The sequence below is a fragment of the Heteronotia binoei genome, chromosome 11, assembly GCF_032191835.1.
Source record: "Heteronotia binoei isolate CCM8104 ecotype False Entrance Well chromosome 11, APGP_CSIRO_Hbin_v1, whole genome shotgun sequence".
Taxonomy (NCBI): Eukaryota; Metazoa; Chordata; class Lepidosauria; order Squamata; family Gekkonidae; genus Heteronotia; species Heteronotia binoei.
In genome coordinates, this window is record NC_083233.1 from 82,670,295 (window position 1) to 82,694,083 (window position 23,789).

Below are 23,789 nucleotides of genomic sequence, written 5' to 3' on the forward strand. Positions count from 1 at the left end.
GACACGCCCCCGGGGTCGTGATTGGCTGGGACAGGAGGGGCGGGGCGCGCTGGTCTCCAATTCTCTGCTGTTCGGCCGGGAGGAGCGCGGGCGGGTGAGTGGGCGCTGCCGGGGGTCGCTGCGGGGATGCGGCCGGTGCCGGTTCAGGGAGCCCGGTGGGAGCTCCCTGCTCTGCCCGGGACCTTGCAGTTCAGGAAGGCTGCAGTCCCGCACGCTAAACGATGCCCTGTCCCAAGACCGGGAGGAAGCAAATAGATGGGGGAGGGAGCGGTGGAAAGAAAACAACTTTAACTTTAATGCATTCTTCAAGCCGCAAGCTGGTTTGGCTCGACTTTGAAGACGCTGGGTTTTGCTGTGTGAACTGGCAGATTCCAGTTGGGAAGTGGATTGAGAGTGCATAATTTAGAGTGGGTGACGAAACCCTAAAGTTTCTCTTCTTCTCCCCCCCACCCTCGTTTTTTTCCTTGGAGGCGAGTTTGCCTCTAGCCGGAGACTTCTGGTTGGGAGGGACTAGCTGGCTCTCAGGGACAGGCAGGCGATCCAGTTACAGAGTATCCAGGAGTGGAAAAGGTGAGTTGGAAGGGTCCCCATTTTTTCCCAAGCTCTACTAGTGGGATGCTCTGGTGCGGGGATCTCCATGAACATATGAAGCTGCCTTATACTGAATCAGACCCTCTTGGGTCCATCAAAGTCAGTCTTGTCTACTGAGACTGGCAGCGGCTCTCCAGGGTCTCCAGTTGAGGTTTTTCACGCCTACTTGCCTGGACCCTTTTTAGTTGCAGATGCCGGCATTGAACCTGGGACCTTCTGTTTACCAAGCAGATGCTCTGCCACTGAGCCACCGTCCCTCCCTTCAGCAGGGAGATCAAGCTGGATGATGCCGGGGATTGAACCTGGGACCTTCTGCTTACCAGGCAGATGCTCTACCACTGAACCACACAGCCCTTCCCCATGAAGCTGCCTTATACTGAATCAGACCCCCCTCGGTCCATCAAAGTCAGTCTTGTCTACTCAGACTGGCAGCAGCTCTCCAGGGTCTCAAGCTGAGGTTTTTCACGCCTACTTGCCTGGACCCTTTTTAGTTGGAGATGCCGGCATTGAACCTGGGACCTTCTGTTTACCAAGCAGATGCTCTACCACTGAGCCACCGTCCCTCCCTTCAGCAGGGAGATCAAGCTGGATCATTGTGTTTGACTGTCTGCAGCGGCAGAGAAGAGCCAGAGTCCAGGAGCACTTGAAAGACTAAAAAAAGGAGTGTGTCAGGGTAGGAGTTTTTCTGAATCACTACTGATTTCTTCAGATGCTACAGTGACACATGGAAACTGACATTCCCGTTGTTGCTGTTCAGTCGCATAGTCGAGTCCGACTCATTGCAACCCCACGGACCTCATTGCGCCAGGCCCTTCTATCTTCCACTGACCTCCTAAGTTCACTCAACTTACATACTTACAAATTCTCTTACATACTTGTATGTATGTAAGTGAACATAAGTTTACTTTTGAACCCTGACACAAATTTCGTTAGTCTAGAAAGTGCTGCTGGACCCTGGCTCTTTTCTGCTGCTGCAGACAGACTAACATGGCTGCCCATCTCCCTGGAAGAGACTCCATTTAGCCATACAGAATGGGAATCAAACAAAAAAATAAGGACAGATGGACTCATATGCTAGCTGTAGCTAGAGTAGGTAAGAACATAAGAGAAGCCATGTTGGATAAGGCCAATGGCCCATCCAGTCCAGCACTCTGTGTCACACAGTGACCAAAAAAAACAGGTGCCATCAGAAGGTCCACCAGTGGGGCCAGGACACTAGAAGCCCACCCACTGTGCCCCCCCCCCCCCCAAGCACCAAGAATACAGAGCATCACTGCCCCAAACAGAGAGTTCCAGCAACACACTGCGGCTAATAGCCACTGATGGACCTCTGCTCCAGATGTTTATCCAATCCCCTCTTGAAGCTGTCTATGCTTGTAGCCGCCACCTCCTGTGGCAGTGAATTCCATGTGTTAATTGCCCTTTGGGTGAAGAAGGACTTCCTTTTATCAGCTCTAACCCGACTGCTCAGCAATTTCATTGAATGTCCACAAGTTCTTGTATTGTGAGAAAGAGAGAAAAGTACTTCTTACTCTACCTTCTCTGTCCCATGCAAAACCTCTATCATGTCACCCCTCAGTCGACGTTTCTCCAAGCTAAAGAGCCCCAAGCGTTTTAACCTTTCTTCATAGGGAAAGTGTTCCAACCCTTTAATCGTTCTAGTTGCCCTTTTTGGCACTTTTTCCAATGCTGCAGAAAAGGGCAACTTGAATGAACTAGAATAAGTGAGCAGGGAGTCACAAAAATTCATTCTCTGCCACAGATTTTGTTGGACTTTAAGGTGTTCCTGGACTCTGCTGCTTTTCTTCTCCTTCAGCAGAGAATAAGTGAAGACAAGGGATCTTGGAGGAGTTTTAACTTTTGAGCAGGTGGGGCTTGGAAACTGTAAGGAATGCTGGCTTGGGTTGTGTAAGTAGCCTGCCCTAGCACAGCTTTAGATGTCTGCCCCTAAAGGCACCTTGATTCAAGTCCAGAGGTACTTTAGAGATAAACAAGGTTTTGGGAATGGAAGTTTCCGAGAGTCCAAGCTTCCCTCATCGGGAAAAGGACCTCTGATAAAGGGAACTTTGACTCTTGGAAGCTCTTGCCTGAGAATTGTGTTGGTCCCTAAGGTGGAAGTGGACTCAAATCTAGGTGTTCTCCTGCAGACCAACACAGCTGCTCTCTGTGGTGAGAAAAGGTGCTGAATTTTGGAAAAGAAGTCTGTGCTCAGACTGCTGAGGGGCAGGAGTGGGCGGCGGGAGTGCTGGAGCTGGTTTGGGAGGTGGCTAGGTGTTCCCAAAAAACCCTCTCTGTGTCTGTGCCTGCAGTCGTGTGAGTGAGTGCCTGTCTTTGCAGAGAGAGAAATGCTGGCCAGGACTCTGTTTGTGTCGGCCCCTGGGAAAGTGATCCTTCACGGTGAACATGCTGTGGTCCATGGCAAGGTAGGTGCCTCAGCTCCCATCTCCTGAGTGGCCTTGCCTGCGGCTGAGGAAGTCTGCTTTCTCGGCTAGACGAGCTGCAAAGTCTCTCTATGTCTGTAGTCTTTGTGTATGCAGACATAAAAGGGGGTGTGGGTGTCAGGTACACAACTGCACTTGTGGCCCCCTGACCTCATGCTCTAGGGCTTATCAGACTCTAGAGCAGGGCTTTGGGTCGGCAGGCTCCCTATCTAGTAGTGAGCAGATGGACAGTCCCAGGTAAAGATCCTTCAAATGAAATTAAGAAGACTGCAGATTTATACCCCGCCCTTCTCTCTGAATCAGAGTCTCAGAGCGGCTCACCATCTCCTATATCTTCTCCCCCCGCAACAGACACCCTGTGGGGTGGGTGGGGCTGAGAGAGCTCTCACAGCAGCTGCCCTTTCAAGGACAACCTCTGCCAGAGCTATGGCTGACCCCAGGCCATTCCAGCAGCTGCAAGTGGAGGAGTGGGGAATCAAACCCGGTTCTCCCAGATAAGAGAGCTCTGGCTGACCCAAGGCCGTTCCAGCAGCTGCAAGTGGAGGAGTGGGGAATCAAACCCGGTTCTCCCAGATAAGAGAGCTCTGGCTAACCCAAGGCCATTCCAGCAGCTGCAAGTAGAGGAGTGGGGAATCAAACCTGGTTCTCCCAGATAAGAGAACTATGGCTGACCCGAGGTCATTCCAGTAGGTGCAAGTGGAGGAGTGGGGAATCAAACCCGGTTCTCCCAGATAAGAGAGCTCTGGCTGACCCAAGGCCATTCCAGTAGGTGCAAGTGGAGGAGGGGGGAATCAAACCCGGTTCTCCCAGATAAGAGAGCTCTGGCTGACCCAAGGCCATTCCAGCAGGTGCAAGTGGAGGAGTGGGGAATCCAACCCGGTTCTCCCAGATAAGAGTCCTAACACTTAAGAAGACTGCAGATTTATACCCTGCCCTTCTCTCTGAATCAGAGTCTCAGAGCGGCTCACAGTCTCCTTTATCTTCCTCCCCTGCAACAGACACCCTGTGGGGTGGTTGGGGCTGTGAGAGCTCTCCCAGAAGCTGCCCTTCCAAGGACAACCTCTGCCAGAGCTCTGGCTGACCCAAGGCCATTCCAACAGCTGCAAGTGGAGGAGTGGGGAATCAAACCCGCTTCTCCCAGATAAGAGAGCTCTGGCTGACCCAAGGCCATTCCAGTAGGTGCAAGTGGAGGAGAGGGGAATCAAACCCGGTTCTCCCAGATAAGAGAGCTCTGGCTGACCCAAGGCCATTCCAACAGCTGCAAGTGGAGGAGTGGGGAATCAAACCCGGTTCTCCCAGATAAGAGAGCTCTGGCTGACCCAAGGCCATTCCAGCAGGTGCAAGTGGAGGAGGGGGAATCAAACCCGGTTCTCCCAGATAAGAGAGCTCTGGCTGACCCAAGGCCATTCCAGCAGGTGCAAGTTGAGGAGTGGGGAATCAAACCCGGTTCTCACAGATAAGAGTCCGCACACTTCACCACTACACCAAAGTGGCCCTGATATAACTTGTTTGACATAACTTATGCATCACCCCAAAAAGTGGCCAGAACCGCATGGATTCAAGGGCGGCTTGAACAGGAGAGCTCTCCATTGAGAATGGGAAGTGGGGCCCCCGCAGGGTCTCTTTCTCTTCTCTGCTTTTTCTTCACCTTATTTGCTTGTTCTCATTGCTCTCGCAATATAGATGGGCCCAGTTCACGGTCATCCCCAGATGTTTCCAGTTGACATCTTTGTTGCCCCCGTTTGCCACCTCTTTGGGCTTCAGCTGTCTCTGCTGTTTTGGGCCTTTATCGCACAATATTGGCTGGGGCGGGGGGGAGAAGCTGACTATAGCGGAGAAGTTCCAGCATTTATCGTGTGTTTTAGGTTGCCACAGAAATGTGTTTCAGGGCCAGGGTTGGGGCAGCCTCCGTTTTCAGGATTGGTAGCATTTCTATTTTTTCTCATGCACACTTGCAAACACTTGCTATTTCCAAACAAGACTTCTGAAACTCTAATGTGGAGCTGATGAATGTGCAGGGTATTTCAGGGACCACCACAGTTTGCAAAGTAGCTGTTTATTGGCCCTGCTGACTTAGAAGCAAGAGAAGCGTTTAGTGAAGCAAAAGCTATCAGCAGCCGGTGTTCTGAAGAAGAAGACTGCAAATTCATACCCTGCCCTTCTCTCTGAATCAGAGACTCAAAGTGTCTTACAATCTCCCCTATCTTCTCCCCCCACAACAGACACCCTGTGGGGTGGGTGGGGCTGAAAAAGCTCTCACAGAAGCTGCCCTTTCAAGGACAGCTCTGCGAGAGCTATGGCTGACTCAAGGCCATTTCAGCAGCTGCTAGTAGTGGGGAATCAAACTCAGTTCTCCCAGATAAGAGTCCGCACACTTAACCACTACACCAAACTGGAGTCCATATTCCATCCCTCTCAGACAGGCCAAAAACCATGGTTAAAGCCCTTTCTGTAGCAGCCCATGAGCAAGATACCTAGATGCTCTGCTCTTTGACCATCAAGGCCTCTCTGTCAATGCCAAGGTTCCCTTTTTACTCCACGGGAAACACAATTTTGTCATTACTCACGTTGCTTGCTTTTTACAGGTTGCGATCCAAATCAGAGAGGCTTTTACTCATGCATAGCCCACAGCTATTTTATGTCATTTAACTTTTGCTGTTTTTTTTAAGGTTTTATTATATTCTATAGTGTCAGTGTTGGTTTTAAAGTATACTGTACCCTTATATCAGTGCCGATAAAGGTCTATGGTATGGTAGTATGGTATGGTTAAAGCTTCACAGAGTCCAGAGGTGATCTCTCTCCATTGCATATAATAATAATAATAATAATAATAATAATAATAATAATAATAATAATAATAATAATAATAATAATAATAATAATACATTTATTCTTATATCCCGCCCTCCCCCGCTGAGGCGAGCTCAGGGCGGCTCACATGACATGGTTTACACCATGATTACACTAAAATCCATTCAATACATTAAAACAATTAGAATAATTAGATACAATTCAGAACTAAGTTAATTAACAATTAAAAATTTATCAGATAAAAAGTTAAGTTAAAGTGCCATAGTTCAGAGTGTGAATAGGATGGCTAGGTGTCATCTCCAGGTGCCATCTTAAATGCGAGTTGACAGAGGGTGGTTTTGCAAGCCCTGCGAAATTGATTTAAGTCTCGCAGGGCTCGCACCTCCTCTGGTAGTTGGTTCCACCATTTGGGGGCCATTGTGGAGAAGGCCTGCTCCCTAGTTACCTTCAATCTGGCCTCTCTTGGTCCAGGGATTCTGTATCCTGTACTGTATATAAAAAATCTACTCTTCTTCACTCTTTCAGTTCTCATGTCAGTTAGTACACATCTGAAAACATTCTGCTTTTCCTCCTTATCATTTCTTGTAAACAATTTCAGTATGAATATTTTGTGCGTCTTTTTTTAGCCCGCATGGAACGTTGCACTTCTCAGTGCCGAAAGGAAGGCGTTTAGACATTGCACTTGCAACTGATTTGCTGCAGGATTCAGATCTGTCCCTTGGGGTGCTTATCAGTCCTTCTTGCCCGTAGGCTGCCCTGGCAGTAGCTGTGAACCTGCGAACCTTCCTGAAGTGGGCCCCTCGGAACGACGGCAAAGTCTCCGTAGAGCTGCCAGATATCAAGACCAGTCTGTGTTGGGAAACTGCCAAGCTCCAGCCGCTGTTAGTGGCCTTCCCTGGTAAGTGGTGCAGGTGACTGGGGAATTCCTCATCCCATCTTTTAAGTCCCAGGATCCTTGTCTGCTTCGCAAGACCCTGTCTGCTGAAGTTCACATTTTGGAGGGCTGGCCTGCTTGCTGTTAGTGCCCTGGGATCTGATCGTGGGCTGAAGGACTGCGTATTCCTTGCTGAGAGCCAGTTTGGTGTAGTGGTGAAGTGTGTGGACTCTTATCTGGGAGAACCGGGTTTGATTCCCCACTCCTCCACTTGCAGCTGCTGGAATGGCCTTGGGTCAGCCATAGCTCTCTTATCTGGGAGAACCGGGTTTGATTCCTCATTCCTCCACCTGCACCTTCTGGAATGGCCTTGGGTCAGCCAGAGCTCTGGCAGAGGTTGTCCTTGAAAGGGCAGCTGCTGTGAGAGCCCTCTCAGCCCCACCCACCTCACAGGGTGTCTGTTGTGGGGGAGGAAGGGAAAGGAGATTGTGAGCCGCTCTGAGACTCTTTGGAGTGGAGGGCGGGATATAAATCCAATATCTTCATCTACCTCACAGGGTGTCTGTTGTGGGGGAGGAAGGGAAAGGAGATTGTGAGTCGCTCTGAAACTCTTTGGAGTGGAGGGCGGGATATAAATCCAATATCTTTATTTACCTCACAGGGTGTCTGTTGTGGGGGAGGAAGGGAAAGGAGATTGTGAGCTGCTCTGAGACTCTTCGGAGTGGAGGGCGGGATATAAATCCAATATCTTCATCTACCTCACAGGGTGTCTGTTGTGGGGGAGGAAGGGAAAGGAGATTGTGAGCCGCTCTGAGACTCTTCGGAGTAGAGGGCGGGATATAAATCCAATATCTTCATCTACCTCACAGGGTGTCTGTTGTGGGGGAGGAAGGGAAAGGAGATTGTGAGCCGCTCTGAGACTCTTTGGAGTGGAGGGCGGGATATAAATCCAATATCTTCATCTACCTCACAGGGTGTCTGTTGTGGGGGAGGAAGGGAAAGGAGATTGTGAGTCGCTCTGAAACTCTTTGGAGTGGAGGGCGGGATATAAATCCAATATCTTTATTTACCTCACAGGGTGTCTGTTGTGGGGGAGGAAGGGAAAGGAGATTGTGAGCTGCTCTGAGACTCTTCGGAGTGGAGGGCGGGATATAAATCCAATATCTTCATCTACCTCACAGGGTGTCTGTTGTGGGGGAGGAAGGGAAAGGAGATTGTGAGCCGCTCTGAGACTCTTCGGAGTAGAGGGCGGGATATAAATCCAATATCTTCATCTACCTCACAGGGTGTCTGTTGTGGGGGAGGAAGGGAAAGGAGATTGTGAGCCGCTCTGAGACTCTTTGGAGTGGAGGGCGGGATATAAATCCAATATCTCTCTCTCTGAATTGATGAACTCTCTGCAAAGGCCATGCCCCGCCTTACCTTTCTGCCTTCACATCCTAAGGATCCATCCCTCTTGCTCCTCCAGTTTTGCTGCCCAGAGGTCTTAACTCTGCCACTGTCTTTTGCTTGCTCCCTAGACATCTCTCTTCCAGGCTGGTTCTTCGCTTTTCCAGCCTCTTCTCAAATCTCTCTTTTTGCCGTGAAATTGGCTTAACTCAGGACCTGAACCACTGCAGAAACTACGACTGCCTGGATGTAGCAATGTTCCTGTGTATTCCTCCTCTATCTAGAATGGCTCTTTAGCTGCATCCGTGGGCTTTTGTGGAAGGAGCTGTGTTGTTTCTCCATAGGGGAGTTCAGCAGCCTGTTAAGCTAGAAGTAGAGTTTTACCAGTTGAAAAAATATGCCAGCTTCTGTATCCAGAAGAGCTGAGATTTGCCACCTTTATAATCACATTTGTAAGTTGTTCAAACGGGGGAGAGCCCTAGGAGGTCTCCAGCATATTGGGAAAGATGTCACCTCTTTCTGGTTCTCTGTGTTCCACCCCTCCCCCCCACAGCTGACCAGGTAGAATCTCAGCCCCCCAGCCCAGAACAAATAGAGAAACTGAAGGAGTTTGCAGGACTGAACGACACAACAGCAGCGACCCAAAGCCTCGCTACCCTGGCGTTTCTCTACCTCTACCTGTCCGTTGCATCCAAATGTGGGTAAGGAGATTCTTGGAGTCAGCTGACTCATTAATTTAATTTTTTATTAGCATTGATTGAGGCCTATATGGGCGCAGTTGCATCCGGAGCTGCGTGAACTGCACTGGCTACCCCTGGAGTACTGGATCTGTTTCAAGGTGCTGGTCCTTACCTTTAAGGCGTTTTACGGCCTGGGGCCTGCATATCTCCGGGACCGCCTTTCCCCGTACGAGCCCCCGCCCCAGACTCTGAGGTCAGCTGCACAACATCTGCTCGTGGTCCTTGGTCCTAAGAACGCCTGACTGGCTTCAACAAGGCCCAGGGCCTTTTCGGTCCGGGCCCCTCCCTGGTGGAATGAGCTCTCGCTGGACATCCAGGCCCTGCGGGGCTTATCCAGGTTTTGCGGGGCCTGTAAGACAAAGCTCATCCGCCAGGCTTTCAGTTGATCCAGTGGGTGCCCCCTGAAGTCATCGCCCCCCCGCCCCCCGCACCTTATCAGCACTTTACCATCTAGGTGCTTAAGTTATGTTGAATACTACTTTGGGGAGGGACAGTGGCTCAGTGGTGGAGCATCTGCTTGGGAAGCAGAAGGTCCCAGGTTCAATCCCTGGCATCTCCAACTAAAAAGGGTCCAGGCAAGTAGGCGTGATAAACCTCAGCTTGAGACCCTGGAGAGCCTTGAATGGGGCTGTGGCTCAGTGGTGGAGCATCTGCTTGGGAAGCAGAAGGTCCCAGGTTCAATACCCGGCATCTCCAACTAAAAAGGGTCCAGGCAAGTAGGCGTGATAAACCTCAGCTTGAGACCCTGGAGAGCCTTGAATGGGGCTGTGGCTCAGTGGTGGAGCATCTGCTTGGGAAGCAGAAGGCCCCAGGTTCAATCCCTGGCATCTCCAAAAAAGGGTCCAGGCAAAGAGGCGTGAAAAACCTCAGCTGAGACCCTGGAGAGCCGCTGCCAGTCTGGGAAGACAATACTGACTTTGATGGACCCAGGGGGGTATGATTCAGTAGAAGGCAGCTTCATATGTCCATATGTCTAAAGGGAGGGACGGTGGCTCAGTGGTAGAGCATCTGCTTGGGAAGCAGAAGGTCCCAGGTTCAATCCCCGGCATCTCCAAAAAAGGGTCCAGGCAAATAGGTGTGAAAAACCTCAGCTGGAGACCCTGGAGAGCCGCTGCCAGTCTGAGAAGACAACACTGACTTTGATGGACCAAAGGTCTGATTCAGTAGAAGGCAGCTTCATATGTTCATATGAGAATTCTGCAATTTCTGTAATTCTACAGATTCTGTAATTATGATATTGTCTCATCCGGATGTGGTTCATTTAAAGTTTCTGCAAGGTTTCTTCATGTTGTATTCTGGGTGCTTGGTGGGGGCAACAGTGGGAGCCTGCTTGTGGGATAGGGCGGGGTATAAATCGAAAAATTAAATTGAATTCTTTTGGGTGTATTCTTGCCTGTCCTAGGCTCATGCCCAGCGTGGCCATCGTGGTGTGTTCTGAGCTGCCCACTGGAGCTGGGTTGGGCTCCAGCGCTGCGTATTCAGTCTGCCTGGCAGGAGCCCTGCTTTCGGGCTGCGGAGTCATCGGCTACCCCCTGGAAGAGGGCCAGTCGGTGGGCAGGTGAGCTTCTAGGGGAGCCTGTAGAGTTGATGGAGGGCTTAGAAGGTCAGAGGTCTTTTTGGGAGACTGGGTGGTGAGGCACAGACAGTTGTGTTGTGCCAGCCTAGATAAGAAGGGCTTGTTCCTCTCACAATAAGAACATAAGAGAAGCCATCTTGGATCAGGCCACTGGCCAGGCCAGTCCAACACTCTGTGTCACACAGTGGCCAAAAAAAAAAAACCCAGGTGCCTTCGGGAGGTCCACCAGTGGGGCCAGGACACTAGAAGCCCTCCCACTGTGCCCCCCAAGCACCAAGAATACAGAGCATCACTGCCTCAGACGTGAGAACATAAGAGAAGCCATGTTGGATCAGGCCAATGGCCCATCCAGTCCAACACTCTATGTCACATAAGAACATAAAAGAAGCCATGTTGGATCAGGCCAATGGCCCAACCAGTCCAACACTCTATGTCACATAAGAACACAAGAGAAGCCATGATGGATCAGGCCAATGGCCCATCTAGTTCAACACTCTGTCACACAGGGGCCAAAAAAACCAGGTGCCATCAGGAGGTCCATCAGTGGGGCCAGGATACTAGAAGCCCTCCCACTGTGCCCCCCAAGCACCAAGAATACAGAGCATCACTGCCTCAAACGTGAGAACATAAGAGAAGCCATGTTGGATCAGGCCAATGGCCCATCCCGTCCAACACTCTGTGTCACATAAGAACATAAAAGAAGCCATGTTGGATCAGGCCAGTGGCCCATCCAGTCCAACACTCTATGTCACATAAAAACATAAGAGAAGCCATGATGTATCAGGCCAATGGCCCATCTAGTTCAACACTCTGTGTCACACAGGAGCCAAAACAACCAGGTGCCATCAGGAGGTCCATCAGTGGGGCCAGGACACTAGAAGCCCTCCCACTGTGACCCCCCCCCCCCAGCACCAAGAATACAGACCATCACTGCACCAGACAGAGTTCCAGCCATACACTGTGGCTCATATCCACTGGTGGGCCTCTGCTCCAGTCTCTTCTGTGCCCTTTGCTGCAGGTGGTTTGAGGAGGAGCTGGCCTTGATCAACAGCTGGGCCTTCCGAGGAGAGCAGGTGATCCATGGGAACCCATCCGGGGTGGACAATGCGGTCGGCACCAGGGGTAGGTGTGCTGTTCTACTGTTGATTTAGTTTTAAAAAATTATCTCCTTCCTTTCCGCCCTCATGAGGGCTGCCAAGGCAGCTAACAAAACTGAAATAGATGCCCCTCCCTCTTTGGGCTGCCTTTCATAACAGTTGTGACAACTAGCTTTCCCCTGGTGTGTATCCCAAAGGCTGCCCTTCCTTTATGCCAGGGGTGTCAAACATGTGGTCTGGGGACCAAATCAGGCCCCTGGAGAGCCAGTTTGGTGCAGTGGTTAAGTGCGTGGACTCTTAGCTGGGAGAACTGGGTTTGATTCCCCACTCCTCCACTTGCACCTACTGAGATGGCCTTGGGTCAGCCACAAGTTTCTCAAGGTTGTTCTGCTCAAGAGCAGTTCTGGGAGAACTCTCTCAGCCCCACCTACCTCACAGGGTGTTTGTTGTGGGGGGAGGGGAAGGTAGAGGAGATTGTAGCCGCTCTGAGACTCGGATTCAGAGTATAGGGCAGGATATAAATCCAAAATCATCATCTTCTTTTTCCTATCAGGCCCTCGAGCAACTGGCTCTTGTCCGCTTCCTTCTCCCCTTGTTTCCTTCTGCATCACAGCTTACTTTGCCAGGCTTGCTGAATCACACAGGAGCTACAGAGCAAACCCTCGGTTTTCTCCATTGGTTGAGGCTCCTCCCCCTCCTGGTCCCCTGGGGAGGGAGGGAAAGAGCCAGAGCTTCCTTTGCCGAGTTCCCTGGATCCTGTGGGAGAAATACAAAGAAAGCACCTTTATTTATTTTAGTATATTTCTGTTCTTCCCATTCCCTGTAGGGCTCAGGGCGGAGCACAACATACAATAAAACAATAAAATATAATAAAAACATTTTTTATGAACAGACGACTCAACAGCTCTCAGAAAATTTCCATCACAATGTTGCCCGGCCCTGGCCGTCTCACATCATGACAAGATGTTATCCCATAAAGATGGCAGCTACTGTTCCATTTTATAGCACAGATGAGAATGCCAACAGGGGAGGCCAACCAGACAAACAAGCGCTCATGTTTTAAGCACGTTTTATTTTAATCTTTTTTTTTAAAAAAAAATCTTTCGTCATGTCTGTGTCCTTTAAAAAGTTTATCTCTCTGCTACCTAATCTTAAATAGAGGCACACATGGCCCGGCCCTACACAGCCCAGCTGGGCCAGACAAGGTCTAATTTATGTCATATCAAAATGAGTTTGACACCCCTCCTTTACGCCATTTGTTCATATCTGATTCCACACCTCCTCGGGCAGGGCCATAAAGGTGCTTGGGTCCTATTCTGTAACGCGGCTCCTTTCTCCAAATGTTTAGGTGGAGCTCTGCGGTACCAGTTGGGGAAAATCTGCTCCTTAAAAAGGTAAGGCTCTTTCAGGCCATGGCAGTTTATGCTGTGGAATCCTGTGGTTGGACTTGGAGAGGGTGAATGAGAGTAATACATTTCAATTGTCATGGGCATCTATATCTTTGATCGCTGGGTCTTTTGAAACTGTGCCTTTTGAAGTCCCTTTGGATCTAATATGTTAATATGGGAAACGTAGAGCATGTCAAAATTGACGAAGAAGGGATGTTTAAATGAAAACATCAGGGCCCTGCGGAACCTGCCGCAGTTCTGCAGGGCTTACAAAACCGAATTATTTAAACTCGCCTTTAGAGGCTGAAGGGAGGTAGCTATTACTCCACGGCACCGATAATCCCATTGAATCATCATAACTGAAGTAAGAACGCTCAGCGTAATTAAAAACGCACATCTCGGTTTTATGATTGTAAATTGTGCTGGTTGATTTTATTGTGTAATTTGTTTTTAATGTTTTTATGTGGTTTAATTTGTTGTTGTTAGCCACCCTGAGTCTGCCAGGGGAGGGCGGGATATAAATTTGATAAAATAAATAAAGATAAAAAAATAAATCTGGCCTTTCTATGTTAGAGTAAGTTTTAACTGTGCGTGCCTTGCACGTGAACAATGCTTTTCTGGAGCAGGAACACAGTTCTGGCTGGCTCTGTGCCGGGGTGGTGGTGTGGCCTAATATGCAAATGAGTTCCTGCTGGGCTTTTTCTTATGAAGTAGAAAACGGAATGAGAAGATTTGCATGGGCCATGCTGGGGAGGCTAAATTGTGTGCTTCTTCTTTCTCCCCCCTTGAAGTGTTCCCTCATTAAGGATTTTGCTGACCAACACACAAGTCCCCCGGAGCACCAAGGTCCTGGTGGCAGGAGTCAAAGACAAGATCCTGAAGGTATCTCTCGTAACTGCCTTCCTTCCCCTTTGTTTTTTTTTAAATATATATTTATTTATAATTAAAAAATGCAACCAGTTTATAATCTCTGAATAATAATTATCAAGTCAGGAGTGGGCTAAAACATTGAGTGAAGGATGTGATTGTCTAGATTGGCTCAACAATGAGATGGTTTGTTCTTTCTCCAAAAAAAATGGAACATAAGAACATAAGAGAAGCCATATTGGATCAGGCCATTGGCCCATCCAGTCCAACACTCTGTGTCACATAAGAACATAAGAGAAGCCATGTTGGATCAGGCCATTGGCCCATCCAGTCCAACACTCTGTGTCACATAAGAACATAAGAGAAGCCATATTGGATCAGGCCATTGGCCCATCCAGTCCAACACTCTGTGTCACATAAGAACATAAGAGAAGCCATGTTGGATCAGGCCATTGGCCCATCCAGTCCAACACTCTGTGTCACATAAGAACATAAGAGAAGCCATGTTGGATCAGGCCAGTGGCCCATCCAGTCCAACACTCTGTGTCACATAAGAACATAAGAGAAGCCATGTTGGATCAGGCCAATGGCCCATCCAGTCCAACACTCTGTCACATAAGAACATAAGAGAAGCCATGTTGGATCAGGCCAATGGCCCATCCAGTCCAACACTCTGTGCCACATAAAAACATAAGAGAAGCCATGTTGGATCAGGCCAATGGCCCATCCAGTCCAACACTCTGTGTCACATAAGAACATAAGAGAAGCCCTGTTGGATCAGGCCAGTGGCCCATCCAGTCCAACACTCTGTGTCACATAAGAACATAAGAGAAGCCATGTTGGATCAGGCCAATGGCCCATCCAGTCCAACACTCTGTGTCACAGAAGAACATAAGAGAAGTCATGTTAGATCAGGCCAGTGGCCCCTCCAGTCCAACACTCTGTGTCACATAACATAAGAGAAGCCCTGTTGGATCAGGCCAGTGGCCCATCCAGTCCAACACTCTGTGTCACATAAGAAAGTATGAGGAGCCATGTTGGATCAGGCCAATGGCCCATCCAGTCCAACACTCTGTGTCACAGAAGAACATAAGAGAAGCCATGTTGGATCAGGCCAATGGCAAATCCAGTCCAACACTCTGTGTCACATAAGAACATAAGAGAAGCCATGTTTGATCAGGCCAGTTGCCCATCCAGTCCAACACTCTGTGTCACAGAAGAACATAAGAGAAGCCATGTTGGATCAGGCCAATGGCCCATCCAGTCCAACTCTCTGTGTCACATAAGAACATAAGAGAAGCCATGTTGGATCAGGCCAATGGCCCATCCAGTCCAACACTCTGTGTCACATAAGAACATAAGAGAAGCCCTGTTGGATCAGGCCAATGGCCCCTCCAGTCCAACACTCTGTGTCACAGAAGAACATAAGAGAAGCCATGTTGGATCAGGCCAATGGCCCATCCAGTCCAACATTCTGTGTCACATAAGAACATAAGAGAAGCCCTGTTGGATCAGGCCAATGGCCCCTCCAGTCCAACACTCTGTGTCACATAAGAACATAAGAGAAGCCCTGTTGGATCAGGCCAATGGCCCCTCCAGTCCAACACTCTGTGTCACAGAAGAACATAAGAGAAGCCATGTTGGATCAGGCCAATGGCCCATCCAGTCCAACATTCTGTGTCACATAAGAACATAAGAGAAGCCCTGTTGGATCAGGCCAATGGCCCCTCCAGTCCAACACTCTGTGTCACATAAGAACATAAGAGAAGCCCTGTTGGATCAGGCCAATGGCCCCTCCAGTCCAACACTCTGTGTCACAGAAGAACATAAGAGAAGCCATGTTGGATCAGGCCAATGGCCCATCCAGTCCAACATTCTGTGTCACACACAGTGGCCAAAAAAACAACAACAACCCAAGTGCCATCAGGAAGCCATTTTTCTAGGTAGGAGGCAGGACTGCTTTCTGATTCATTAATATTTTCAGCAATTTTATCAAATCTAACAGAGTCCCAGACTTTTATATACCGTTGATTGATGGTAGGAGGTGTCGTATTCTTCCATCGCAAAGCAATTAGATGTTTGGCTGCCATAAGAAATAATGAGACTAATTGTCTTATTTCACAGGAGGCATGATTATCATGCCAAATTTACAATAAAGCTATAGATGGAGTCTCTGGAATCAACTCTTGATTCCTTCCTTTCCCTTCGGTTGGACAAGCTGCATTTTACCAAAACTGTGTTTACGAGTGCCGTCATCACCGGGCTTCTTTTTGCACCTGGCTTCTCCTCTCTACATGAGAAGGGATCAGGGGAAGAGGAGAATGGGTGTAAGTGCGCACCCTTGCAGGATGTTGGCCCATTTGTGTTTCAGCGGGGTTGAAATGGACACCGGAATGCTGCCTAAATGCAAGCTGGAAATTCCCTGTAGGAGAGAAAGTCCCCCCCCCCCGCTCCTGTGCCTCCTTCCTCCCCACTTCTGAAATGTCCCCTGCATATTCAATACTTACGAAATCTGTTAATTGCTTGATGCCAAATCACATTACTTTTTTGTGATATTTAATGGTGCAAGAACAGGTGTGACGTCTGATCGTGCTGCAGAGAATCAGGGTTGGGATGTTGCTCGTTCTGGAGGTGTTTAGGGTATTCCCAGCGTGCAAGACTCTGTGGGCATCTAAGAGAGGCATAGGGGCCGGGAGGAAGCCACATTTGTAGTTGACACCCTTCTAGGGCTTTGTAATATCAACTGGGTTGCAAACTCCTTCCTTCAAGGGGTCTTCTCCCCATCCTTTGCAGCTGGTATCTCTAAAGAGGTTACTGCTCCTTCCTGTTGGCAGAGAATGCTAATCTTTACAGGACAGCCCATGTTCTGGCATGACATCACTTCCTGCAGGATGCAGTTAGCAGATTTCCTGCCCCCTCAACAAACACCCTTAAGAATCTTATACGGCTGTCTTGCCAAAATGATCTTATAAGTTCCTAAAAGGGTGAAAATGATGAAGAAAGCTGTTGTTTGGGATTTCTGACCTTGCTTTTCTTACTCCCCACCTGTAGTTTCCCGCTGTGATGCAGCCAGTTCTCGCATCAATAGATGCCATTTCTCAGGAGTGTGAAAATATTTTTGAAGCGATGGCTGAACATCCGTCCCTGGAGCACTACCCAGTTCTAGAGGTGAGGGGATCCCGTGTTTCCACTCTCCTGAAATGAGCAGCTGCCATGAGGGGAGGAGCCGGCTGTACAGTCTTTTTTGAAACTACATTCCATTCTGGGCATCATAAGAACATAAGAGAAGCCATGTTGGATCAGGCCAACGGCCCATCCAGTCCAACACTCTGTGTCACACAGTGGCAAAAAATTTTATATATACACACACACTGTGGCTAATAGCCACTGATGGACCTCTGCTCCATATTTTTATCTAAACTCCTCTTGAAGGTGGCTATACTTGTGGTCGCCACCACCTCCTGTGGCAGTGAATTCCACATGTTAATCGCCCTTTGAGTGAAGAAGGACTTCCTTTTATCCGTTCTAACCCGACTGCTCAGCAATTTCATCGAATGCCCACGAGTTCTTGTATTGTGAGAAAGGGAGAAAAGTACTTCTTTCTCTACTTTCTCCATCCCATGCATTATCTTGTAATCAGATTCCACACAGTGCTTACAGATCTCTCATGTGGAGTACAGAATGGGATGATTTGGCAGAATGTCCTTGCTTCCGTCTCCACTTGAAGGGTCACTAGAAGCAAGTGAGAGATTAAAAAAAAAAATTCTAGAACTGTTGAAGAGGTAGAAAATGCTATTTTTTTTTGAATAGCAGAAATTCTACGTAAAAAAAAAATAGGCAATATTTTTGTCAGCCCTGAACTACTTTTACTGCTTTAACATGAAACATAATGTTATACTCTTTAGAACTTAGTGTATCAGATTGTACTGTTTGGCATTTTTTGGAATTTAAAAGTACTGGTCCCTTAGTTTTCTGCAAGCAAAACTGAGAGAGAACTTGAGAAATATACAAACTGTGCTGACTTTGACTTCAGTTTTTTCCATCTGAGATAAAAATAAGCATTGAAAATAGAAAACAGTTGTTTGTAGTAATCAAAACCAAACATGGACAGTGTATATTGACAGGAATCTTTTCACACAGCATATTTGGATATGCAGGTGAACTTTATAGCACTGAAAGCGTTTGACTCTTGAGTAACCTGCTTCCAAACACACCACATACTGTTACCCAGATTATACACATTAAGCTTCATTATGCTGAATCAGACCCATGATCCATCAAGTTCGGTATCATCTACTCAGACTGGCAGCAGCTCTCCAGGGTCCCAGACAGATCTTTCCCATCCCCTCCTGCCTGGTCCTTTTAACTGAGGATGCTGCTGGGGATTGAACCTGGGACCTTCTGCATACCAAGCAGATGCTCTGCCACCGTGCTACATCCCCTCCCCATTCACATTTGAACAAACATCAATGCACAGATAAGTATTCTTGGTACCCAGCTCTGCAAAACACCCTACAGACTAAAAATTGCAGAAAGTCTCAGAACAACCAGCACATTCCACAGAACAATCAGCACAGTCAACAACCATCTTCCTTATCGTCACACCCCTTCCAACCTTCCCAGCAATTTACACAGAACAATGGTCACATTCAACAGCCAGTTTCCTTGTCACTATCCTTCCAGGAAGCCCCACCAAACAATGGGCACATCCACAAACCAATTTCCCTTTCATCACACCCCCTCCAGCCTATAAATAGCAGCTCTCCAGCAGCCCTGGCCTCACTCAATGCACAGCAGCCAAGAAGGTCAGAGCGCCTGCTCCGGCTGCAACGCCACTGAGGATGTTCTCCGCAGCTGAGAACAAAACGTCTGGAAGGAAAACTTTCTCCAGTAGAACACGGCACTTGAGCCCGAAAGATTCTACAAACCTTAAAGTATTATAATTGTTTGTTGCTGCAGATGGTTTTGCAGAAAATTTTCCCTGCCATTCATTTTGCATGACTCAAACCTCATCTTCAGAGCATTCCACTCATTCCAGACGAGACCTTTCCTAGAAGCGCTCCCAGAATTCCTCTGTTTTTCTGACTGGAAAAACTGGGAAGTCCTCAGGGGGAAAACTTTGGTCTCTTTCCCGGCCTTTGTGTTTCTCATGGCAGGACTCAGGAAGCTGCTGTGGCTGGTGAGATGTGTGGCCAGTGGGAGCAGATGCCACAGTTCTCAGCAGACGGGTGCTCTTGGGGAGGAGGGTGCTCACAGAGCCCTTCCTGCAAGTAAACGGGGTCTCCTTTTTGGCAGGAGCTCATGGACATCAACCAGCACCACCTGAATGTCATGGGCGTGGGCCATCCCTCGCTGGACAAGGTCTGTCAGGTGACTGCCTCGAATGGGCTGCACAGCAAACTGACGGGGGCCGGTGGAGGAGGCTGCGCCATCACCTTGCTGCGGCCAGGTCAGGCATCTCTGGAGTCCTGCCCCTATTTGCAAGTGTTTGTCCTCCTTGAAGGCTGCCTGTAGCCATCAGGAAGGAGGCACCTGTCTCTGTGGAGCCGCAGAGTAGTCAAGCTACTGAACAGCTAGCCCAGAACAGCCTGGTTCAAATCTCGTCTCTGTCTTGACATCTCCAACTGGCTTTTGGTGGGCTGGTCGTTTCTTAGCCTCTGTCTGCTGGTAGGGGGTGGGGTAGTTAGACTAGACCCTGGGAGACCCCAGTTCGAATCGAAACGGAAACCTTTGTTAGGCATTTGTTCATAAGAATCCAGAGAATAGGAAGTAGGTAGGGTTGCCAAGTCCAATTCAAGAAATATCTGGGGACTTTGGGGGTGGAGCCAGGAGACATTAGGGGTGAAGTCAAGATCAAGGCTGTGACAAGCATAATTGAACTCCAAAGGGAGTTCTGGCCATCACATTTAAAGGGACGGCACACCTTTTCAATGCCTTCCTTCCATAGGAAATAATGGATAGGAGCACCTTCTTTTGGGGCTCATAGAATTGGACCCCCTGGTCCAATCTTTTTGAAACTTGGGGGGTAATTTGGGGAGAGGCACTAGATGCTATACTGAAAATTTGGTGCCTCTATCCCAAAAAACAGCCCCCCCAGAGCCCCAGATACCCGCAGATCAATTCTCCATGATTTTCTATGGGAAAAAAATCTCCATAGGGAATAACAGAGTTCCCAGCAGACATTTCCCCCCTCCCCCCGCTTTCTGACAACCCTGAAGCGGGGGGAGGGCCTTCAAACCGGGGGATCCCCTGCCCCCACCTGGGGATTGGCAATCCTAGAAGTAGGAGGCAATACAATTATATCATAAAGGAAAATGCCATTTAAAACTGTAAACATCAAAATTTAGTATGAAATCAAGGACAGACGAAAAAAAGATCTTGTCAATACTTCTTTGTTTCTTAGACATCGTCCAGCTCCACCTGAACGTGAGCCAGTTTGGTGTAGTGCTTAAATGCGCAGACTCTTATCTAGGAGAACCGGGTTTGATTCCCCACTCCTCCACCTGCAGCTGCTGGAATGGCCTTGGGTCAGCCATAGCTCTTGTAGGAGTTGTCCTTGAAAGGGCAGCTTCTGGGAGAGTTCTCTCAGTCACACCCACCTCATGGGGTGGCTGTTGTGGGGGAGGAAGTTAAAGGAGATTGTGACCGCTCTGAGATTCAGAGTATAGGGCAGAATATAAATCCAGTATCATCATCTTCGGTAAGCCGAGAAACCCAAACTACTCAGTTTGATTATTGCCCATCAGTGAAAATAGTCAAGGAAATACGAATATTCATTGAGACATGCATAGAAGTAGAGTAAAGACAGATTTGTTTAAAGATTAAATAGCACAGATCTTCCTTTCCAACTTTGCTGAGAATTCTCAGTCTCGGTTAGTGCCAATTCTGGGGGAGGGAGAAATAAATGGGATGGAATGGGAACAGTGAAACTGGAGAGGGAGGAACAGGTAAGGGGGAAAAAGCAAGGTAGAGGAGGGAAGGGTGTATCAGAGAGATGGGGGAAAAACAGAGGTTGCCAGGGGAAGAGATGGGAAGGGGGAACCCAGTTCTTATTCTGCCAAGGAACCTTGTTTGGATGACCTTGGACCAGTCAGATTTCTCTAAGAACTCAAAAGCATTTCCCACCCAGGCGTAAGAGAGGCACAATAAGGGTGTGAAATGCTTTGGGAAATTGTCTGGATTTGGTCCAGTGGGTCTGTTCTCCTGCATGTGGTGCTTCCTGCAGTATAAAGAGAAGGCCTGTGACCTAGAGGCCCTTCATATTGGGGGAAAGCTTAAGCAACTCCCTTAAGGCTGAGCTGCCCGGAGCCATTCTGCTCTAGAGGTGTGAAATGTGACTCTGTAGCTGTTGGCGTATCCTGTGGGCTAAGTGTGGCCTTCCTTTCTTGGCAGACACGGCTGCGTCAGTGGTGGAAGCCACCATCGGGGACCTGCGCAACTGTGGCTTTGAGTGCTGGGAGACGGACATCGGGGCCCCCGGGATACGCGCCCACTCCTTGCAATCCCTCAAAGCGGAAGTGCTGCAGGCTTTCGGCGGGATGTAAAGGCGGCAAGGATAGGATTTCTCTGTGGATTGCTTCGGTGTTTCTCGTTGACTGTTTCAAAACAGCTACCTCATTTCTGAGCAACCAGTCTCGGATTGGCGCACGTCCAGTGCATGGGCGGGGTGTAGACCTGGGGCTTAGTTAATCCAGGAAATGGTCAGAATTAAGGGGTTGGGAGGGCAGTTGCAAAAAATGAAACGCAGTGCCTTTTTAAATATATAGACATTGTTCCTAAAATGACGTTGCCTGCTTGAGATTCAGGAGAACAGCAGGAGTTAGATGGTTCTTAATTGGTTTGCCGTACGGATTAATCAGTTGAAGCTCTATCTGGGGGGCTGATTTTAACCAACAGAGCTGCTAGTCAAAGACACTTTTACTTTGGTTCTTATCTGTTTCAGCAGGGAATCAAAAACAAAACCTTTAAAAGGTGGTCTTCTGTCATGAGTGGTGGATTTGAATCACTAAATTGTTCTTCAGGGGCTTCCTATAGGGTTTGGTGATGTGGATTCCGAATTAAAGACCTGGGCAAGAAAGGCAGGCGCTAATGCAGAGGGGCTGTTGGCAATACAGGCTGTACGCTCAGAATTGGAGTTTTGCTTCTGGCTTGGGGGTGGAGCAGAGGGGCATAGCCTGCCTGCTGTGAATCTGAGCATGTTGTGCAGGTGTCCCGAGGAAGCTCAGGGAAACCTCTCTTTGCTGGTCCTTGTCTTGTCTGCGGGGCAAGCATCATGCTGACCCACCTTGCTGGGCCGTTGCAAAGGTCCCAGCAAGGATGCTGTGGCAGGCACCTTGAAAATGATACGTAAATGCTGAATACTCTTCTCCCTTGCGTTTCTTGCCAAGCAAGCCTCTTGGTGAGGGGTTCCAACACCATTCTTTATTTATTTTGGTTTATAGCATTCTTACAAACATTCCATGCAATTAAATGTTAAATAATAATATAATGCAATAAATACAATAAAATAACGGTCACAGCTAATAGATGGTGTAAGAATATCCTGGGAGGGAAATGAAGTCTGCCTAATAGTGGAGAGTGGTGAAGCTGCAGTACCTCAGTCCAAGCTCTGCTAATGGAGTTCAATCCCGGCAGAAGCTGGGTTCAGGTAACTGGCTCAAGGTTGACTCAGCCTTCACATTTTTCAGAGGTTGGTAAAATGAGTTCCCAGCTTGCTGGGGGGAAAGTGTAGATGACTGGGGAAGGCAATGGCGAACCACCCCGTAACAAAAAGTCTACCAAGAAAACATCATTGAAGAAGAAGATATTGGACTTATATCCCTCCCTCCACTCTGAGGGGTCTCAGAGTGGCTCACAATCTCCTTTACCTTCCTCCCCCACAACAGACACCCTATGAGGTGGATGGGGCTGGAGAGGGCTCTCACAGCAGCTGCCCTTTCAAGGACAACCTCTGCCAGAGCTATGGCTGACCCAAGGCCATTCCAGCAGCTGCAAGTGGAGGAGTGGGGAATCAAACCCGGTTCTCCCCGATAAGAGTCCGCACACTTAACCACTACACCAAACTGTGACATTACCCCATGGGCTGGTAACGACCCTGTGCTTGCACAGGGGACTACCTTTACCTTTAATATGCAGGAAGGGGAGGAACAAGACAGAGGGGAGGAGGAAGGGAGGCCAAGCTAAGACTGAGGAACAGTTGCTGCTCAGTGGAACAACTCCCATTTCACAGGCCCTGCGCAACTGCATTGGATTCCCCCGGGGCACCTGGGTGCCTGTTGACCCCTTCCCCAGTGCCCCTCAAGGATTTTGAGGGGGTGGGTGGAGCCAGTAGTGCTTTTGCCCAAGAAGGCTTCTGATTGGCCATTGGAGATTTGATTGGCTGTGTGGATTTTTTTTAAAAAATGTTTCTTTGGCCGCAGCTGCCCCCACAGCACAAGGTGAGCACTGCATCTCTACGGTCGGGCTGTGGCATTCACTCTGCGGCTGGCTCCGCCTCCTGTGGCAGCCATTTTGCTGCCACCCCCTCGCCCCACATACACCATGTCCAAATTCCAAAGGTGAAATGATACTATCAAAACATTTATATGTCATAGGAAAAATATTTAGGCCTCTACTTCTGAGTAGACTGAAGGTTTTTCCTATTACGTTTCTTCTATTATAGTTTTCCTTAAACTCAGGGAGCCCCCCTTTTTTTTTTCTAAAGTACAAATTCCAAAGGGCTGAAAATGAGTATGATCCCAGCGGAAGCTGGTTCAGGTTGCCGACTCCAGGATCACTCAACCTTCCATCCTTCTGAAGTCGGTAAAATGAGTCCCCAGCTTGCTGGGGGGGAAGCAGAGATGACTGGGGAAGGCAAGGGCAAACCACCCCATAAAAAGTCTGCCGTGAAAACATTGTGAAAGCAACGTCACCCCAGAGTCGGAAACGACTGGTGCTTGCACAGGGGACTACCTTTACCTTTTTACTTCCTACTGCCATAGGTGTGTTCGGTAGTTGCTGAGCACCAGGTGGCAGC

At 48.8% G+C, this 23,789-nt stretch overlaps 1 protein-coding gene across 3 annotated transcripts; it reads left to right on the forward strand.

Moving 5' to 3' along the window:
• Positions 1-48: 48 nt before the first annotated feature.
• Positions 49-22,297, forward strand: MVK (mevalonate kinase). 3 transcript variants are annotated; one of them, XM_060249725.1, is made up of 11 exons: positions 49-94; positions 2,929-3,014; positions 6,594-6,741; positions 8,660-8,807; positions 10,249-10,404; positions 11,441-11,544; positions 12,868-12,913; positions 13,699-13,789; positions 16,826-16,942; positions 19,070-19,223; positions 21,167-22,297. In XM_060249725.1, exons 2-11 carry the CDS (start codon positions 2,937-2,939, stop codon positions 21,316-21,318), a joined length of 1,194 nt encoding a protein of 397 aa, XP_060105708.1. In that variant the 5' UTR covers positions 49-94; positions 2,929-2,936; the 3' UTR covers positions 21,319-22,297. The 3 variants fall into 3 exon arrangements, with proteins under 3 accessions (XP_060105708.1, XP_060105706.1, XP_060105707.1); XM_060249723.1 differs by lacking the exon at positions 49-94 and adding an exon at positions 477-570; XM_060249724.1 differs by lacking the exons at positions 49-94; positions 2,929-3,014 and having other exon boundaries at positions 6,618-6,741; positions 8,688-8,807.
• The last annotated feature ends 1,492 nt before the right edge of the window (positions 22,298-23,789 follow it).

What these genes read in the sequence shown, in the direction of transcription:
- MVK (XM_060249725.1), top strand. Translation starts at nt 2,937, where the DNA reads ATGCTGGCCAGGACTCTGTTTGTGTCGGCCCCTGGGAAAGTGATCCTT. An exon ending in GAGGGCCAGTCGGTGGGCAG is followed by an intron (nt 10,405 to 11,440) that starts GTGAGCTTCTAG and finishes CCTTTGCTGCAG; the next exon opens with GTGGTTTGAGGAGGAGCTGG. An exon ending in AAAATCTGCTCCTTAAAAAG is followed by an intron (nt 12,914 to 13,698) that starts GTAAGGCTCTTT and finishes CCCCCCTTGAAG; the next exon opens with TGTTCCCTCATTAAGGATTT.